The sequence below is a fragment of the Agelaius tricolor genome, unplaced genomic scaffold (genome assembly GCF_023055355.1).
Source record: "Agelaius tricolor isolate 1412-34295 unplaced genomic scaffold, bAgeTri1.0.p SCAF_6, whole genome shotgun sequence".
Classification (NCBI taxonomy): Eukaryota; Metazoa; Chordata; class Aves; order Passeriformes; family Icteridae; genus Agelaius; species Agelaius tricolor.
The window spans coordinates 4,397,017-4,416,338 of NW_027269266.1; the positions used below are offsets into that span (position 1 = coordinate 4,397,017).

At 37.4% G+C, this 19,322-nt stretch overlaps 1 protein-coding gene across 10 annotated transcripts in view; it reads right to left on the reverse strand.

The window, feature by feature from the left end:
* The window catches only part of KMT2C (lysine methyltransferase 2C), a 189,661-nt gene that overhangs the window by 92,092 nt on the left and 78,247 nt on the right, over window positions 1–19,322 (reverse strand). For all 10 annotated transcript variants that reach the window (XM_071428552.1, XM_071428559.1, XM_071428558.1 and 7 more), the window contains one exon: window positions 17,908–18,017. In XM_071428552.1, the coding sequence (XP_071284653.1) occupies window positions 17,908–18,017 (110 nt within the window). The remainder of the gene's footprint in view (window positions 1–17,907; window positions 18,018–19,322) is intronic.

Genomic DNA, 19,322 nt, shown 5'->3' on the forward strand with positions numbered 1-19,322 from the left:
AAGGCATTTAAGAATTCAGAGAAAAAAAAGCATTCAAGTTTTGGAGGGGTGTTTTTTGTAATACTGGTGGTGAATAGGTTAAAAACTTGCAAGAATCAAGTTTGCTAAGTAAGATACCATTTTTTATTTGAAACCTGAAATATGTAGGAGAAAACATACAAACTTTATTGCACATAAATTCTTCGTCATATAACCTGAAATGTTCCCATACCCTGTTTATTCAGAAGCTCTACTGAAGGGTTTGGGTGCCTTAGAGCTGTGTTTTACTCATCATTACATAAGCTAGCAGAATAACTGCATGGATATGATCTCCCTCACAGGCTCTGCCTTTGCTGCTTTTTTCACACTTTCATGAAGAAAAAGGGGGTTTTTTTAATCACCTCCTCGCTTTCTGCAAGAGTTAGGATAATGTAAATGTTTTGAGTGAGGCTAAGCTTTTCCACAGCTATCAACCAGCTACTCCCTTAATTCCCATCTAACATCCACCATGGCAGAAGAGCACACATGAGCCTGTTGTTTAGTTAGACTGTCAACAACAAGAAGGTCAATAATGTTTAATGTAATTTAAACTGTGGTTATTAGGCTTCAGCATCAGCAACTCCAGGACAAACAAGGCAAGAACAAAAATCATCAGCTTTGGTTTGAGGCTGCTTTTTGGCAGGCTCAGAAAACAGACTATTGTGCCAGTTCCATTTGATTCATGCTCAGAAGGTCTTAAGAAGTGTGTGTAGACATTTCTTTGTGTTGGCAGAGCATGGGCTGAGCCACAAATTGTTGGAGGCTTGAGAAAAAATAATTGAGGGAAACATTGCTACATGCTTGTTGTTTAATGATCATCTCTAGGCATCTGTTCCTGGTCACTGCAGAACATACTGGGATGAAGTCAACTTTCTGTCAAACCCAGCACAGCACAGCTCCTAAACTCCTAAATCATATATAGGGATTCTGAAGTAGCTCAAACATTCTATAGGCTATGCCATAAGTACCTTTATAAAGGCATTTAAAGTAAAAGGAGAATTTACTGCTCATACAATCACACTGTGCTTCCAAAGGACACAAGCCTTGATGAGAACATCCAAATTTCATTATATTTAATAAGGCTCATTTAATAAGGCTCCAAATTTATGGAATTTACTCATGGCCATTCAGTTGGCCAAACAGTGGGTTACCATTTTCAGGCTCCACTGACAATACTGGCCAGATCTCCACTGCCTGCAGCTGGAATTGGAACACAGCTCACAGGTAGGCACATCCACAGGGAGGTCAAAATTTAGATGAGAGTCCTGAGCTGTCCTGTGTTGACACAAGTTCTCTACTGGTCCCACAGCCAAGTCCACACCAAAGTTTTTGTCAGCACAGCACTATCAAAGAAGGGATGTTAATGGAGACTGTTTAAAAATACTTTCATATAAATCCTCTTCTACTTTTGCAAGTTTTCTGAACAATAAAGAGCTGGGGTAAACTTCTCACAACACATCTCTAAATTCTCTTAGATGTTATTGGAACACTTAGACAAAACTTTCCAGCCGTTTCTGACAACAGGAAAGTCATTAACAAAAACATTTTGTTCATCTTAAAAACTGCCTCATTCATGGGACAAGCAATTTGTCATGAATTTTAGAATGGGGAATGCAACTTCTGCCCTTTCCCTGCAGATCTATCCAGATGTGACCAAGCTTGAGAAAACTATCTCTTTTTTTTTTAATGTAAAACACTTCCACAAGTTTGTCAGTGAAAAATCACAGAAAAACCTACTCTCATTGATCATAACTGATCCTCTCCAATTTTTAGCACTGACTGGGCATCATGTACCTCCTGCAAAGGTTTCTTCAGTGACAAGGATTAGAGAGAGGAAGTCTGTAATAAATACACTATGCCTAAGCACAAAAAGCCACTCCAAATGGAAAGAAGACATCCCTAAGGATCCTGATACTACTGTCACTTAATCATCTGGGGAATAGGAGTATCCAGCACACAGGGAGATGGACAAATAAGGAGCAAAGAGTCAAAAGGGATTCACTGTGTGAATGAATCTGATGAGACTGGGAGGAGAAACCATAGATGGAGATGGAAGCTGAGGAGGGGCAGGGATAACATTTGAAGGGCCAATTAATCAAACCTGGGCACTCAAATTGGATAAAGACCTTAAGGGAACTCGGGTGTAAGACTCAGGAAATGGTGATGGAACAGATCTCAGAAAGAACCTAGGCAAAAGGGATGAGAAATGTTAAGGAGAGATGAAGATTGGAGTGGCTAAAAATACCAACCTGAACAAAAAGCCAGAAGTCTGAGACAAATGAAATTGGATGAAGATTACAAGAAGGAAAAGTACACTGTTCTCTGACACCTAGTGCTGTATCACTGTCACCCAGCCAGCTCAAATAGCAGTGCTCTCATGCAGCCACAAAGGCTTTAAACCTGCAGTTTGGGAGGGCTGCCTCTTCCTTTTCTCCCTGACAAAAGGAAATGATACAGGCAGACAAATACAAGGCAACACAAGACACAGAGACACAGATAAAGGAATGAGCAGACACGCACACATGTGTGTGCACTAAAACACAAGGAGCGTTACAGATCAAACGTGGATTTTGTGCATAAAACAGGTATTTTAAGAGGAGTCACTGACTTAAAGAAACCTCTTACCTGTGAGACTGTGTTTAATTCACAGAGAGAAAAGAAAGGAAATATTGGAAAAGGTTGTGGATGGCTCGTGGGAGAAGAAAAGCACTTAGTTATGGCAACAGAGTAATGGCCTGCAAAAGAGTTTCATCTCTTCCATGAAGCTCCTTGATGATTACTGGGCAGGTATCACTTACTTTTACTAAGTAAAATTTTTCTTAGTTTTTTTTTAGCTCTTAATCTTACTGTTAAAAGTTTTCTTTGCCCTGTAAAAATTCAGCCTTAATTTCTACACAGATTGTGCACTTACAATGGCACCAGAATGAAGAACTGCAATATCAGTGCAACCTTTTTAACTAAGTCTGAGTATTTTTGAAACTCCTTCAATATGCCATCCAAATTAGCAGATATAAATAAATTCAACTTCTCTGGTGGAAAACGTAGCCTAAGACACATAACAAGGCCATATATATCTGCTATTTAAAAAAAAAATTACAGACAAGTTATTCACATATTCATTATAGTAAAAACATTATTGAAAAAATAATGCAGAAATGAGGAAATCTTTCTTTACAGCAGTATCTGCATAGTGTACATACTTACACACTAAACAATAAAAAAAAAATGGAATATTGAAGAGTTTTATACTAAGACAGCAATGTCCATCCTATGGACTGAATTAGGCACAAACTGTTCTGCATGGCATCATACAATTAAAGATGCTTAATCAGGCCAAGGCACAGAAGACATTAATTGTGTGCAAAGGACACAAACTGTGTGCAAAAAATGTTAATTGTGTGCAGAAAACTTGTCTTCTGACATGGCCTTACTTTGTGTTTTCATTTTATTGTCTTAATAATGCACTCTTTCAAGAAAGATTTTGAAGATACATTACCCTGATTTAACAGAAAGTTAATGTCGGCCCAAGTCACTATATACACTCAATGATACATATAATTTACAAGGTAGTAGAAGGGATGGAGTGACAAGAAACTCTGGATTATGTAGAGACATAAAAAATGCAAGAATTTCCTGCCTTTAATACCTTCCTCATTAGTGAGCACCTCCTTAGTATTCCTTCCCCACTGACTGCAATCAGTACCTTATTGTTCATAATTCCTATTTCCTTGGCTGTTCCTAAATTGCACTCTCCAAATGGCACAAAGTCATCGTAAACAAAATCCTACATCTTCAGTTCACTAATTTCTGTAAATTGAGCTCAAACAAAGCAATTAGGTGGCATACTTGGAAACTACCAGCTTGAACATTAGTATCATTTCTTCCCTAATAAAAACTTGACATGTTTTATCTGGCTAGGGCTTTTAGCTTTTTTTTTCAACTTGACTAAATTAGACACTTATATGTATTTGTCCCATTGCTTCTCCCAAGACATGGTATTCCAAATTTTATATAATTCGTTAACTCACTAGCCACTGAAATAAATAAATAAGCCCATGTCTTTCCATCCTGATCCTTCCCTGGTATTCCTAGGGCAAGCAATGTGAAGTGCAACATCTTGACCTAGAATTTAAAACCCTAAAATTACTGGTCAAACATTGAAGCAGGTTATTCAACTGGGCTTCAGGGAGGTGAGGGTAAGAAGGGGCTGTTTGTTTCAGTTTTGCAGAATGCTGCCTCAGTAGCTTGTGAAGAAAAAAGCTGCCAAATTTTGTAATGAATTCCACAGAACATTAAGTCTGATGCTTAGCAGAAGCCATAACTGTTAAGTAAATGATATCCTTTTGATGAATACCCTTATTTGAAAACAACATTGATTCTTCTAACCCTCTAGCAGTGTCCCAAAACAGATGTGCACAACTGCAAATTCTGTTTGCTTTCAGGTTTACGAAGTGTGATGACATTTTTACAATCCTGCATGAGCCCTTGTACCCAGGAGTAAAATAAAGCACAATAATTCTTCACCATCTGTTTGTTAATTTTGCATTCATTTAACTTTGCATTTTAAACTAATAATCATTTTCTTATAATATAGTTTTCTCCATTGGTAGAAATTACAGCTGTTCAATTAAAAAAAGAATGGTTTATAACACAGTTTTCCTCTAAATAATTCCATTGCTCTTAATTATAGAAATGTTAGTGCCATCAAATGGGAAAGAACTGCCAGAGATTAGTGTTATGCTTTATATGTCACAGATTCCCTTAGTAAATGTACATATTTTCTTCTGTTCCAGCACCAATTCCTACTTGCTCTCTTTAGCATTAAAGCCATTTTTCTCCACTGGAAGATTCTGTGTGTTTTTTAACACTGTTACATGCAAAGGTACAAACAATTAAATGAAGCCTCTGTTTCATTTGTGACACTAAGTCAAACCAAGCACAGTCCTACTTCTTCATAATGCTTTTCCTTAATCTCTAATGAAAGGACAAGGAGGTTTTGGTATTTATATTTCAGCTGGTTACAGCTAAACTAGGGCTGGAATAATGTCCTAAAAGCTTTTTCTCACCATGTTTACAGTCAAATGGGGAAATCCCATTCCTTTATCAAAAGTAAAACCACATTGAAATAACATGAATAATACATCAGAGCTAGTGAAGGGGAAACAATTTGGGTCAACAAAAGATGTGGTGCCTGGAGAGAGAGCAGAAGGCAGTCAGAGACTCTGAGAGCTCTATTGTGGACTCTGTGTTATGCTCTGGACAGGGCACTTCCCACAGAGACCAGGCTGGAAGGTCAAAAGCCCTAAACACAGACTGTCCCCATGCTGACACAGTGGAGAGTCCACTTCACTGAGGTTCCTGGGCTTAATCATCATCATCATCTACAAATAAACTCCTCAAGAGACACAGGCTGCTCAGCTAATTCATGTCAGCAGTTCAGTAGTATTAGAGAGCTGTTCAGATGGTTGAAACAATCAAGATGATTGCACTGTTTTCTAAAACCAATTTTATCTGATGGCACAGAAATCTCAGTATCAGATGACATCCTAATGCCGTGACAGTGTTAAGATAACAATTCTGTCACAGTACTAGGATAGGTATTTTACTTGAAACACCCATAAGACAAGAGATGGTTTCCCACAAAATGATTTATTTCAATTAAAGGAGTTCAGAAAAGGCTGAAAAACACTCAACTGGTGTTTAAGACTGTAAGAGAGCACTCACCTACAGAAATGAACTCCCAGAAGCACCACACACAACAAGCTCACATAAAATTAGGAGTGAAAGTCCAACCACAGGTTAGTGAGAGGCTCAGCTTCCAGTCCTAGCAGAATCCTGAGCATCCTGACCTTTCAGCTTCCCAGCCAAGCGAGCATTGCTGCCAGGGCTGACCTTTTCTGGGGGGTTTATCCATCACAGCATTTTCTGTCTGACAGGAAGCAAACATTGTGGAGGTGCTCAAAGCACATTCTGCTGCAATGGATGTGTAATGGAAAGAGTCTTCCCAATGATTTGCCATCTATTTCAAGTTACTCTCATTAAAAAACCTCACCTGGTGTGGCATTTGAGAAAACTGAAACTCCTACTTATTGAACACATCAAATCCATTTATATTTTGGAAAATGAGCATTTGCCTCACAAAGCTCAAAGAATTATAACAACTGAACTATCTTCCTGTGTCATTTCTCTAGAAGTTCTCTATTTGCTTTTAAAGGTTTGTAATTTGTCAACACATCTCCCTGGAAATAGCACACAAAAAACATCTAAGATTCTGTAACAACCTGCAGTAATTGAAAGGAAAAAAAGGCCTCAATATTTGCTTGGATATTTGGTTGGATTAGGTATTTAGATTCACATTCACTATTTATTCTGCAGATTCTGTATTTCTTCCCAGTTCTTTGCACAGCAGTTTCATACTGAAGAAAATTTTTGAACAGAAAGGAAATACTTAAGCATAAATTAAAAGAAATGCAAAGGAAAAGGCAAGATGTGGAAGCACTTGCTGTTTTATAAAAAAGTGTCTAAATTGCAGCTTCAATACATGTATCTGAAGTGAGACCATGACACTGCAATAGAGTGTATCATGTAATTTTACCCAAGTTAGATGCTTCAAGAAATAAACATTTATTTATTTCATAACAGCTACTTTACCTCCCTGATGTACTGAAGGGGAAAGTGACATCTTTGAGGGAGACCATTAATATCACTGAAATCACACTGGTAAAAAAAAAACTCATGTGAAGTGCTGCTTTGAGAACCTGCCACTTCATTAGTTCTTCAATTAATGTTATTTAATAGGATTTTTATAATTAATCATGACTATGACTCATGGAACACCTACACATTCATTACTGGCAGCAGACCTACTATTGTCTGCCTACTTCTTATTCCCAGGTCAGAGCTGCAGAATGGGGAGGACAAGTATATACATGAAAATAAACAATATTAATTCTTTCACATAAATAAATGACTATCAACAGTGGCCTATTAGGAAAAATAGCTTTAATGCAATTAATGTCTGATTTCCCACTGAGGTGATGCACTTGCACAGGATGGGCAGTTGCTCCCCATTTGTGAGGATTCCTAAGATGCCTCTCTCATGCCTGATTTGCTCCATGTTATTAAAAAACCACTCAACGACACCTGCATTAATGGCACTACTTCATACTGATGTCTGCAATATTTATGCTCAATCTGCAACTCTGGGACAGAACTTACACTAATGGAAGTCAATAACAAAATCTTCAGGGAGTTCAAAACTATTTTTTGCTAATGGTTTGATTTTGTGAGCTGCTGAGTACACCAAGCTCAGAAGTAGTTTTTAGGCTACTGCTTAAAAGCAAACTGATGCCAACAGACTAATATGAGTACTCCTGAGTTTTAAAGCATGTTTATAAGATATTTTTGAGGCTGGGTGAAAATCCCAAATGAAAATCCACAATATAATTTATCGTAATCAGGAAAAAAATCTCAGACTCTTTTGACTGGAATAATCAGAACCCCTTTATAATTCTAATTTCATTAAAGAGTCTGGACTGTAAAGCTCTCATTCAAAAAAAACCATGTGACTCACATTCATGATAAATTTAACAGACATGCTTAAATAAAATACTATATAAAAGGGAAACTGCTGTGAAACCTAGATTAGAGTCAGTTGTGTAACACTAAGCAAACAATGCTACAGCTGAGCAAATACACCCACCAGTCCCATTGAGGTATTTTTTCTTTTTATTCCTGTGCTATATATTAAAGGGAAAGCTGCTGAAGAGGCTTTTTTATTTCTATAATGCTCAAAGCATAATGAGGACCTGTCCTTGACTGAAACTAACCAATATTAACTCCAAAAGACTGATTATTCTTTTTTCAAAAATATAACCATGACACAAAAGGCAAAATTAGACCCTTGAACGCCAACAATAAAAAACCCCAGATGAGCTATGGAAAAGACTGAATATAAAATATTTAAATCAGAAGCAACCATGAGTGAGCTGGTAATAAGGTTGGAAAAGGAGGGCTGCATTAAAACACCTACAAAGGTGAAGAGATTGGTGGTACTGCCACACTTCCTTGTGTAAATTTTTATAAACTTACTGCTGGCATGCTGGTTAAGAGATGGGTATGGTTTCCTGACTTTTTAAATATATACAGAGCTCCAGTTTTCTTATTTGCTGAAAATACTAATGGCGTAATAATTTAAATAAGTTTCTTAATATTTTTCATACATTTTAAAACGAGATTTTATTTCCTTGTTCCACATTCAGAGTTTGGGAGCATTCCACTGACATTTTCTCACTTTTGTAGACATTGAAGGACTATGCCATTGTTGCTGAGCACAGAAAGACAGGAGAAAGGGAGGGCCAAAGTATCTGCATTCTCATTTTCTACAGCAAAGCCCCAAAATGGGTCAGTCCCACCAGCAAAATGACACATTACCAAGAAAGAAGGTTGAGAGACAGTGTGATTTGAGCAGTGTGATTTTCCTTTAGTGGGTTTTCTTTGCTCTTCAGAATTCAGATTCTCTCTGGTTTTAACAGATAACCCTTCCCCTCAGAATGTAAAATCCTGCAATGGAATGTTAGTGAACTGCTATGTCATTGCCTTAATGATCAGAGTGACATTTATGAAATACATCAAGGGAAGTGGGGGGGAGAAGAAAAAAAAGAGGATTTCTTTCGATGCATTTTGAAAAAAAGTGTTTTCTACCCAAGTCATGCAAAAGGAAGAAAAGGTCTTTGTGAAACACACTTCAGCAGTTTGGAACACACACTGAACAATTTCACTTCAGAGCCTCCAGTAAATTATCTCAGTGAATGTTAGTGAATAAAGGAAACCTGCACTGGAAATTCCTCCAGGAGCACAGGCCCTTTCATGTTTCTCAGCAAGGCTCTTCAGCTTTCACTCCTGGGCTGGTGCTGTTTCTCAGCCTGTTTCTATGCTCCAGTCCATTCTGTCTGGTTCCTACACCTCAGCCTGCCCTCTGTGCTTATCTATCACTTGTTCAGCATCAAAACCCTCTCAGAAGTGTTTCTGTAGCCACAATCTCTCTCCCAATTCTGGTACCCACCTATCTGACATCTGGAGTTCAAGAAAAGTGCATTTTTCAAAGCGTTCAGCTTGAAAAAAAGCCCACACTGAAAACTCTAAGCTGACTCTGCTTTCCTACTTGATGCTCATGGGAGTGCTCCCATGGAGAGCTCCCTGGAATCTTCTCCTGGCTCCAGAGCAGGAACCCAGCAGCAGCACCCCTGCTCTGGCAGAGAAAAACAATGGATCAGGCTGGAAAATCAAACACTTCCCCCTGCAGATCACAAACCATCTTCAGGAAAGACACTTAGTGCTGCCTAAGTAATCCAAGTATTCCTCTCTTGTTTGCTGCTGTATTCCACAAATGCAGCTATAAAGGGAAAGATCCACCTGCCAGAAATGTCACCATGCTTCTCTTCAGATGTACAAAACTGTAGGGGACACAGAGCAATGGAAGCAAGAGAAATGGTATCAGGGAAGAAGTGATAGTTTATGAAAAATCCTGGCTCACTGTGAAAAGAAGTTTATTACTTAAACTTAAAACATATATTGGAATCCATGCACTGGCCATTGTCCCTGGCAAGGGTAGGCCCTAGACGTTGGTTCTTGTGGCCCAAATAAGTAAGAAGACACAGTTTTACTCTAAGCAGTGAGTTCCAATGTGCACTGACAGTACCACCTAATCTGCACACAAATTCACAGTATTTTTTTCATATACTTGGAAACAAATAGGTAGGGATACAAAAAATAGCTGTTATTTCACAGAAGGTTCGTGACAAAGCACATCAAAAGAAAAATCTGAAAATAAAATTTGTTTTAATATGTGCATCTTTTGTTCTGCTTCATCTGAACAGGCAATTTTTTCTCTAAACTGTGATTCACAGACTAAAGCCTGCCTTCCTCTCGTAAATACAATAAACATGATGAAGACAATATAAAAAAATAACAACAGCTAAGCAAGTTTCACATGACCATGTGTTCCTTCTTCCAGGCAACAGGTCAGAATCACACTGCTAACAGGTTATCAAACAAGGAACTACTACAGAGACTGCAAAGTGACATTTAAGTATCTGCACTTCGTAAGAATCAAACACCATAAAAAACCAACCAAACAAAAAACAAACAAAAACCAAAACAAAAAACAAACAAACAAACAACAAAAAACACCAAAAAAAAAACCACAAAACAAAACTCTTAAAGAAAATCTCCATACCCAGAAAAAGCTTTAAATCAAACACTTTACTGATATTTGGTGTATTGATACTCTACTGTAGATAAGCACATAAACAGATCAGTGTTTTGTGTATCTGAAGAAAGGAATATCTTTTGTTTCTTGAGATGCTGATTTTAAAAAGTGCTAAAGTGGATGTGTCATACAGTCTTGGAATAAGTATTTCTTCATATTCCTAATAAACTTTTCCACTTGTAAAAATCCCAAAGACCTTAACAGGCTGAAGCATAGTACTGGCTTTACTGGAATGTTAATAATAAAAATTTTAATTATGGGAAAATTACTAAAAAATTCTGTATTTATTTTAAATGAAATTTGGCTGCAGAAAAATGCAATATTGCTCGGATTATTTTAGAAACAAGTTTTAAATTAAAAACTTTCAGTTTAATACTGTAGCTTTGTATTTATTTTTTTTCCACTGGCTGGCTGACTTGGAAAGTTACTTAATGATAACAGAGTATCTCATACCACACAGAACAAATCTGAAGTATCAATCCATCAAACAAATGGTGGGGGGAAATAAAAAACAGGCCAGCCTTTCACTCAATAAACCTCAATTACATTGCAACAATTAACCCTTACTAACAACCTCTCCCTCAGAGAAAGGAAGCCAATGAAGGAGTTTTTCTCAATAAACGGAATCCAATGAAGGAGTTTTTCTCAATAAATGGAAAATTCAAAATTAAAATTATTTCCAGACCCCTTCAATCATCAGAGATGCTTAGCCTTTACTTCAGCCACATAATTCCAGTGTGTTACCATAACTATTCAGACAGACCAGAGTAGTTTACAGTAATCCTCACAAACTTTTAAATACACCACTAAAGATTCAGATACAAGCATGGAGTCTAATTATATCCCAAGGTATCCATAATTTAGGTGCCATATTTACAAAAATGTACTAGAAGAAAAGAATCTCTAAGTTCTTAATTTGCATTTACTCAGTTTTAACTAATACTTCATTGTCTTAAATACCAGCAGGGATTTAGAAAAATGTATTTTATTTTGTTCTAGAAAATGTGGTCTATCAGACAACATGAGAAACAGAAACTGTATTTTGAAAGCTGAGTCCTTAAGTCTGTAGCTTCAAAGGTGCCGTGTTTTGATAGGTAACAAAACTCTTCTATCAGAACTTAATTTACATTTTTTCTGTCCTATGTTTCACTGTAGAAGAAAAAACAGAATCACAGAGTCAAAGAATGGTTTGGGTTAGAAGGGACATCAAAGATCACCCAGCTCTAACCCCCTGCCATGTGCAGGAACACCTCCCACCAGACCAGGCTGGCCAAAGCTCCACCAACCCCAGCCTTGAACACTTCCAGGGATGGGGCAGCCCCAACTTCTCTGGGCAACTTGTCCCAACTCTCACTCCCCTCGCAGGAAAGAACTGCTTCCACTCTAAACCCACTCTAAACCCACTCTAAACCCAGTCTCTTTCTGTTTGAAGCCATGGAGCTTTGAGCAACCTGGCTGGAAGGGGAGGTGGAACTGGGTGATCTTTAATGTCCCTTCCAAGCCAAATCGTTCTCTGATTCTGGGACCTCACACGAGCAACATTCTTGTTATGGTAAAGCTTCTCTTGGTTCAAATGAAAGAACACTTTAATCACTGTTCACCTGACAATGAGAACAAGAACTAAGCTGTACATCTTACCAAGTATCAAATATCTGTTGTCAAACTGCTGGACCTGCAAAAAATCTGAACACACAGAGGTCCCATGGCAGCTCTGTAACCTGAACAGATTTACCAAAGTTGTACTGACATTATTTAAGGTGTTCCAGAAGAATTATACATGTAAATCAGAGCTAATTATGATAATTTAAAGATACCACAGCTGCTTTCCAGAACTTGAGAAATACAGCTATAAAACAATTGACACAGGCTTTCTGATGTCATTTGCAAGCTCTAAGAACAATTCACATTCTTCAAGACAACAAGGATCTGGCTTTAAGTGACCAAAATCCAAACCATTGTGAAACAGAGTAAATCATTGAAGATAATTTACAGTGTTAAACTATCCCTAAAGTTGTACCCTCAGTCAGCAAGGTCCTTTAAAAACAATGCTTATCCTCATCAGCAGGGAAATGGCTCCAGATCTCTAGAGAAACTCCAAATAACAACAGAAAAATTCTTGGAAAACTTGAATAGTCCAGGACCCTCATTGCTGAACTGTTAGAGTATGTCTAAAACATGCCAGGAACTGAATGAAACTACCAAATGACCAAAAGCACATGCTAGTGTCTTCTTGGTGGCATGTATGTCACTATTTCTCCAGTCTTTCTCCAGCACTTTCTGTGCTGGAGTTATCTAAGAGAGCAACCCATTAAAAAAAAAAAAGTAAATGTTTTATTTTGGAAGAAAACTTCCTGCAGTACTTCCTCAGCTGCAGGACAAAAGCAAATACAGGAAAAATAACCTCAATAAGATAAAATCAGAAGCCACTCCCAAGAGCAGCCAGGTAGTCCCTCCCAAGCTGTAGTGAAGGGAAATGAGGAGAAGCCAAGTGCCTGCTGTGTGCAAAAACACCATAAAAAACTCAAGGGGTGAAAAAGGAACTTCTGAATCCCAGAGGTGCTCATTTAATTTTCATGTTACAAAGCTCGTCCTTGAAAAATGGGCAAATGCAGAGGACACTACCTAGAAATGGCATAAATTAGAATATATTACATTCTCTTCCTGCATTTTTCTCTGGATTTAAGAATTAGTCATTCTTCCAACAATGAAAAAGGAAGAAGGGAGCTTTTAAAGCATCAAAGAACTGTAAATCCTTCACTCTATCTAGAAAAAACCCTACACCATTCCATGCTCTGTTCAGCTGGGTTGTGACATACACAAAGCCAACACCATCCCTACATTCAGCATTGTCATCTAAGCCATTCCTCACACAGTTTTTCTCAACAAAAAGTAAAATCAAATGAAAAACTGCTGAGGTTAAATGGGCACAGTCCTCCCCAGTACATGAGGATGTTGATACTCTTACATACAAGGAACAACAAAAGGAAGTATCATTTTAGCCAAACTGGTTTTCAACTTGAAGCAGCACAAATAAAACACACACACCATGAAAAACAAGGACAATTTTCAACAAGATGAGAAGAGCACTGAGATTAAAGGGAGGATACATTCAAAATATGGACAGTTTTAAAAGATGTGTAAACATGTTCCCCATCTTTCCCCTCAATTTATTTATTTCTGATCTAGCTTTGTAGGCATCACACTAGAATCAACTCCTGAGCAAAGAATTTAAAATAGACTTTTCATTACTATCATGTTTCTCCTATTCAGCCTTCAAGCAGATAGGAACCTCCTCCTTGATTTCCACCAGCACTGTTCTCTTTGACTTTTGTGTCCTTGACAAACTCTCCCAAACTTGGAAACTGCTTCCTACATCTTATCAGAGGAGAAAGCTGGCTGGGAAAGTTACCCTTCCATTCCTCTCTTGTGCTCAGTGTGTTCAAAAGTGTTTTAAATGCATTATTTACTCACACTCACCTCCTGAATTGAGCTATTTACATACTGGGGGACAAATAGCAGCCCACCTTATTTGGGACTGTAGCATACAGAGCAGCTATGGCTAAACAATGTAAGGCAGGTAATTGGCAAACTTCGTTTTTCCTCAGCTGACTGCAGACAAACAAAAGCAACCTACCCAACACATGCAAAATAAACATCAAAATGATGAAATATTACTTAAAAGTACCTGAAAATACTTTGGGAACCACTATTTAAGAAACCAGTCTTGTTAAAAGCTGAACAAATGTATGCTTTAAAGGCCTCTACATTTTACATGATAATGTAAGCTCACATTTCCAAGTATCAGAAAGCAGGAGAGTTACAAAAGTGTAAGACTGAAACCAAAAATACAAGAAAAAGCTGTAAACTCCACTTGTCCACATCTATTGTATTTTTTTCAGGGAAAAACTCTAATTTCTGTTTGATCAGATTCTTTTGCTTAGTTTGTCTTATTAAGTCTATGATTCACACTGGTTTTGCATCTTACACTAAATATCTGCAGAAACACCAGTAAAGTCCATCCTCCTGAAGCTGACAACAGGACAGCTTCTTCACCATGGTGAATCTTATATACTGAGCAAAACAGTACATTCTTATCTTATGAATGATAAGAAAAATTGAGTTAAGTTTTGGATCAAGCAAATCACTGGAACTTTTCTCTCCCCCACTGGTATTTTGAAGAGTTGCTTTCTTTCAAACCTTGAAACAAAGTGACTCCCAAATGCCATGAAATGCTATTGAAGTAGTGGGGGGAAGGCAGTGCCACACAGGGGTGTTGAAGCTCTACCTTACACACTGTACCAGGATAATTAGGTGAATCCTTAGGATCATCCTGAGAAAAGCCCTGGCACTAGGTTTGTCACCCAGATCACCAGTTCTTCCTTATGGTTTGCTCAACTTAGAAAGCAGTTCTGAGAAAAGCCAAGACTCTCTCTTGCTGAGATAAGCAAGACAAGCAACGAGATGAACTGAGGCACTTCCACCACAGATCTGACTGTGAATTCCAGCTTTTCTTTGTCCCTTGTCACAAACCAACACAGGATTTCAAACACCTCACAGATGCAGGTTTGTGCACTCATGAATAGTAAAGAATGGCAAACCCCAGACTTTGAAAGAAAGACAAAGAATCCACCACTGTCTAGACACAAATACATGAAACAAGCTGGTCAGGTGCCTTTGCCAGGCCTTCACAATGAGCAAATCAAAAGAGCTGGAGAAGAAAGACACGCTAAGCAGGGTATTTTGTGAGACATTCACAGATTCTGAGATCTCTGCAGTGCTGTGTTTTAAACCTTCAGCAAAGAAGGGCCTAGAATAAAACCAGAATGGATAAAAATATGTATTTTGGAACAGGTCAGTGGAGTATGTCCACACAAGCTTTACTAATGCAATCACAAGCTCAGTGAAGCCAAATGGACATCTCAACTTGTAAACAGAGTAATAAGAAACACTGTCATATCCAGTTAAAGCAGATTTTCAAACAATAGGCAGCCTGACTGATGAGAAACATGAATGCAGCTTACAAATTAAAGAGTTCCTCAAGGTAAGAACAGGCTCAAAATGCTCTCCAAAAGCTAAAAGACCTAAACCAATGAATTATCAATAGTTGGTTACACTTCAAATATGCATTTTTACATGAACAGAGGGAAAAGAAAATGTACTTTCCCAGAAAGGAAAGATGCAGTACTGCAGACCACATCACAAACCAGTTCCTCATGCCAAAAAGACTTCCAAGAAGGCAGAAATCCCCTACCAGCAAACAACAACAAACCCAAAGCAAATTTGGTGGCAAGCAGAGGAAACAGCATACAGCTTGGTTTTATTTAAACTATTTTTCTGTATGCCCTGAGCACATAGTTGCCTTTGCATGGCCAACAGATTTCAGAACATCCGAACAGAACTCTTCTTTTAAAATGCAGGAACATCCCATTAGAAAGAAGCCCAAACAAATAGAAGCAGAAGATGCTGCAAACACGAACACATACTTTGAATTAATTAATTTACCTTTCATTCTAAACTTTTTTAAAATAACTCATACGAAGATGAGCTTTTCCACTACCACAGAGGACAACCAGTACCTTATACTTTTTACTGCCTTCTTAATCTTAGTAACAAGTTAAAAAGTAGTTAAAAAGTAGTGGAAGAATTATTACCAAGTATTACAGCCTGGACACAAGCAAACACTTGGGCTCCAAGCCAGTTCCAGAGAAACTCCTTGAACAATCACTACACTCCTCTGTAGTCAGGAACAGAGAACTACAGAAGAGTTTGGTCCTTATTTTTTGAAAAAATAAAACAAAATAAAAAGGCAAATAAATCCCTGGTGTGATAGTGGGATAAAGAAGTCCAATTCCATCTAGCTATTCTTCTAGAATCACAGTTGTGCCTTTACTCAACTCTCCCTGGGGATATCACAAGAAGGATAAAGGAGAATAACCAAATCAGCGTCATTCTTCGCTGGCTGACTGCTCAACTACACAAAAAAAAAGTTCCTCAATGGCTTCAGCAAAGACTGAATAGAAAATACACAGAATAGCACTCAATTCAACTCCTCTCCTCTCTCTGCACTGCCATGAAACATGTGCAACAGGGGGATCTAAACATTACTTGCTGAATTTGAAAAGATCAGTAGGGAGGATCCAGTACAGGACATGAAAAGACAGCTGAAACGGAAACTGCAACATCAGAGATGTTCATTCTTCAAAAAATCTGTCGTTAAATAATTCCATTGTAAACACCTATGCAAACCCTACAAAGGTGCTGATGACATAAAGGTGAGGCACCATCACCCTGAGCACAGGGAAGGAGCAAGGTACTGGACAGAAAGAAATAACGAAATAACGGAAACAGGATGAAATTCAACACAGCAAAACCCAAACTTCAACAGCTCAGCCAGGACTTCTGTTAAAAGAAATGGCTACAGACAGGAATGAGCTGATCACAAAATGACTGCAAGCCAAAAACAAGGGGGGAAAACTTTCAACAGCAAGACTAAAAAAAAAAAAAGTACTCAATTTTGAATATTCTTTCAATTCTTACTATTGTTTTTTTATACATACACAAAAATATTTTAACATTTTCAAGCTCAACTAGATCTTAATACTGTCAGGTTCACTCACTTCCAATAGTCTTTGAAAGCAGAAACACAGAAGTTAGGTAATTATTCAAAATAAAGCATTTACTTAATTTGAATAGAAAAAGGTACAAAAAAAGCTGTATTCTATGGCTTGTATTGAAAGACTGATGTAAAGCAACTTTTTAGTCCAAATGATGGAGAACATCTACTGGTATCTTATGCCAATTTTTTTTTTAATTATAATGCATGATAAGAAAGAAGACTCAAGTGAAAAAAGGCCTAAGCATAACCATGGGAAAACCACCAAAAATTACAATATTTGTTGATAGCATGCCTGATTTAATATGAAAACTAATACAATTATTACAAAACCCTCTTAGGCATTATTAAATATCACCAAAAATATAGCTACATGTGGCAAAACCAATGTGAAATACATCTCCAAGATTTCAAAACGTTACCAGAATATGACACCAGAACAAGTTCATCCTTTTCAAAGGTACTTACTTTTCCAAAGACATTACCACTTCAATTTAAAAGATGAAATATTCATCTGTGTATTTCTATGGGTATTTAGAGTATAAAGGCAAGTTTTCATGGCAAATACTGGCTTTTTTATACTAACCTGCTTTTTGAAACTGGCCTGAAAGTAACTGAGAATTTTTTTACAGTATTTGCATCATATAATTTCAGGATATAAACTGGTACAATAAATATGACCTCTACCTACCAGAGAATTTGCTAATTGAACTCAACTTTTCTTTTGTCTCTAATTTGTTTTGGTCAGCCTGGCTCTTCCTACATTCTAGGAAATAATTCAAAACTAATTAATGCTATTTTCAGTGCAACTCCATAAAACTTTTTAATAAATTGCAATGGAAGTTTTTAGCGCCAGGATCTGCCCAAGGAAACCTTATTATAAACGAGAGCTCAGAGATCCATACATGGGTATTTTTAGCCACACATTGTATTGCACTGGTTTTTTTACCAACCCTACCAACAGAGTTTTGTTAGAGATTTGAGCATGCAAGTGTTTTTTACTCACTTCTGTGCTCCCTGAGACAACAGCTTTGTCCACGTTCAGCGCTAGCTGCTCTTCAGTCGGGCAGGCTCCCACAGACCACTCGGCGCAGCGGTGATGAGCCCAGCAGTGACCTGGAGTGCACAGAGAGGGACAAAGGGCCGGGGTTGGACACCTCTGGCAGGCACTTCCTCCAAGCATCAACTCCCTTCTGGCAGTCAGCACTTGACACAAATAACAGAGAGGTCTTCTCCCCCTGGTTTTTCTTGTTGTGACATTGAAAAGCCATCTTATCATACACTGAATACATTGCAGTTACTATCAGACACTGCAATTTTCTTTTATATACAACACACCTTTTTTGTGTTTATAATTTTCAAGTGCCTGAACATGTAATCATAGCACTGGGGTGCACAGCATTCTCTGACTTTGATTCTACATTCAATGCTTGTGTAACACACACACAGTTCCATTTCACCTTATATTTCACTGTAGATAACATTTCCCTAGGTTTGTACTCTTAATTTATTATTCCCAAGGACTGGAGACCTGTATGTTCATGTAGAACATGCATAGTATGATACTTTGTAAGTCTACACAAAATGTTTAAAAGCTCAAAATACAACATGAACAGATATTCATATAAAAGACTGAGAAAATGGTCCATACAACAAACACATTTTTTGGTATTGACCAGAATAAAATAATTCAAAGTAAAAAATAAAATAAAAATAAAATTAAATAAAACATAAAAGACTGAGAAAATGGTCAATACAACAAACAGTATAGAGATACATCTACTTAAAAAAAAATCATAATTTGTACAATTCAACAGGTAACTCTTACAGGAAGATTTTTTTAAATTCAATTCTGTGAAAAATAATTCAAATGATGTACACTTCCAAAGGAATACTCTTACTGCTTTATACAGGAATTAGAAATGATGGTTTACACTAACTGTTGAACTTAGGTATCAGCCAATTTAATAATTCAAGCTACAAAAAAAATCCCAAAAATCTCTATATGGGTTTGGGAAGAGTCATTTACAAATAACAACAACTTTAAAAATGTAGATTGATAAGTCTACACCCACCCATCTACACCCACTATAGTAAAACTATTTACAAAACAAAACCACTGGATTTTTTTTGCTGTTTTTAATTGGACCTTGAAATAAGTTTCCACATTCATGAAAGAGTGACATTTTTATGATAATGTAAATGTATTTCCATTTTTTGGAGTAAAATATGTGAATGGACTACTGGCATCACAGCATTTGGATACAGATGCCGTCTGAAGAAGTAATTAATAACTTAATTACTAGAAAAGTTTAATTGAAATTTAAAAAGCAGGTGATAAACCAGGCATTTTTCTGGCAGAAAGCCTGCAGATTCTGGAAACATGCATGTGCATTATGCCTCTACTGCTCTTCTAAATCC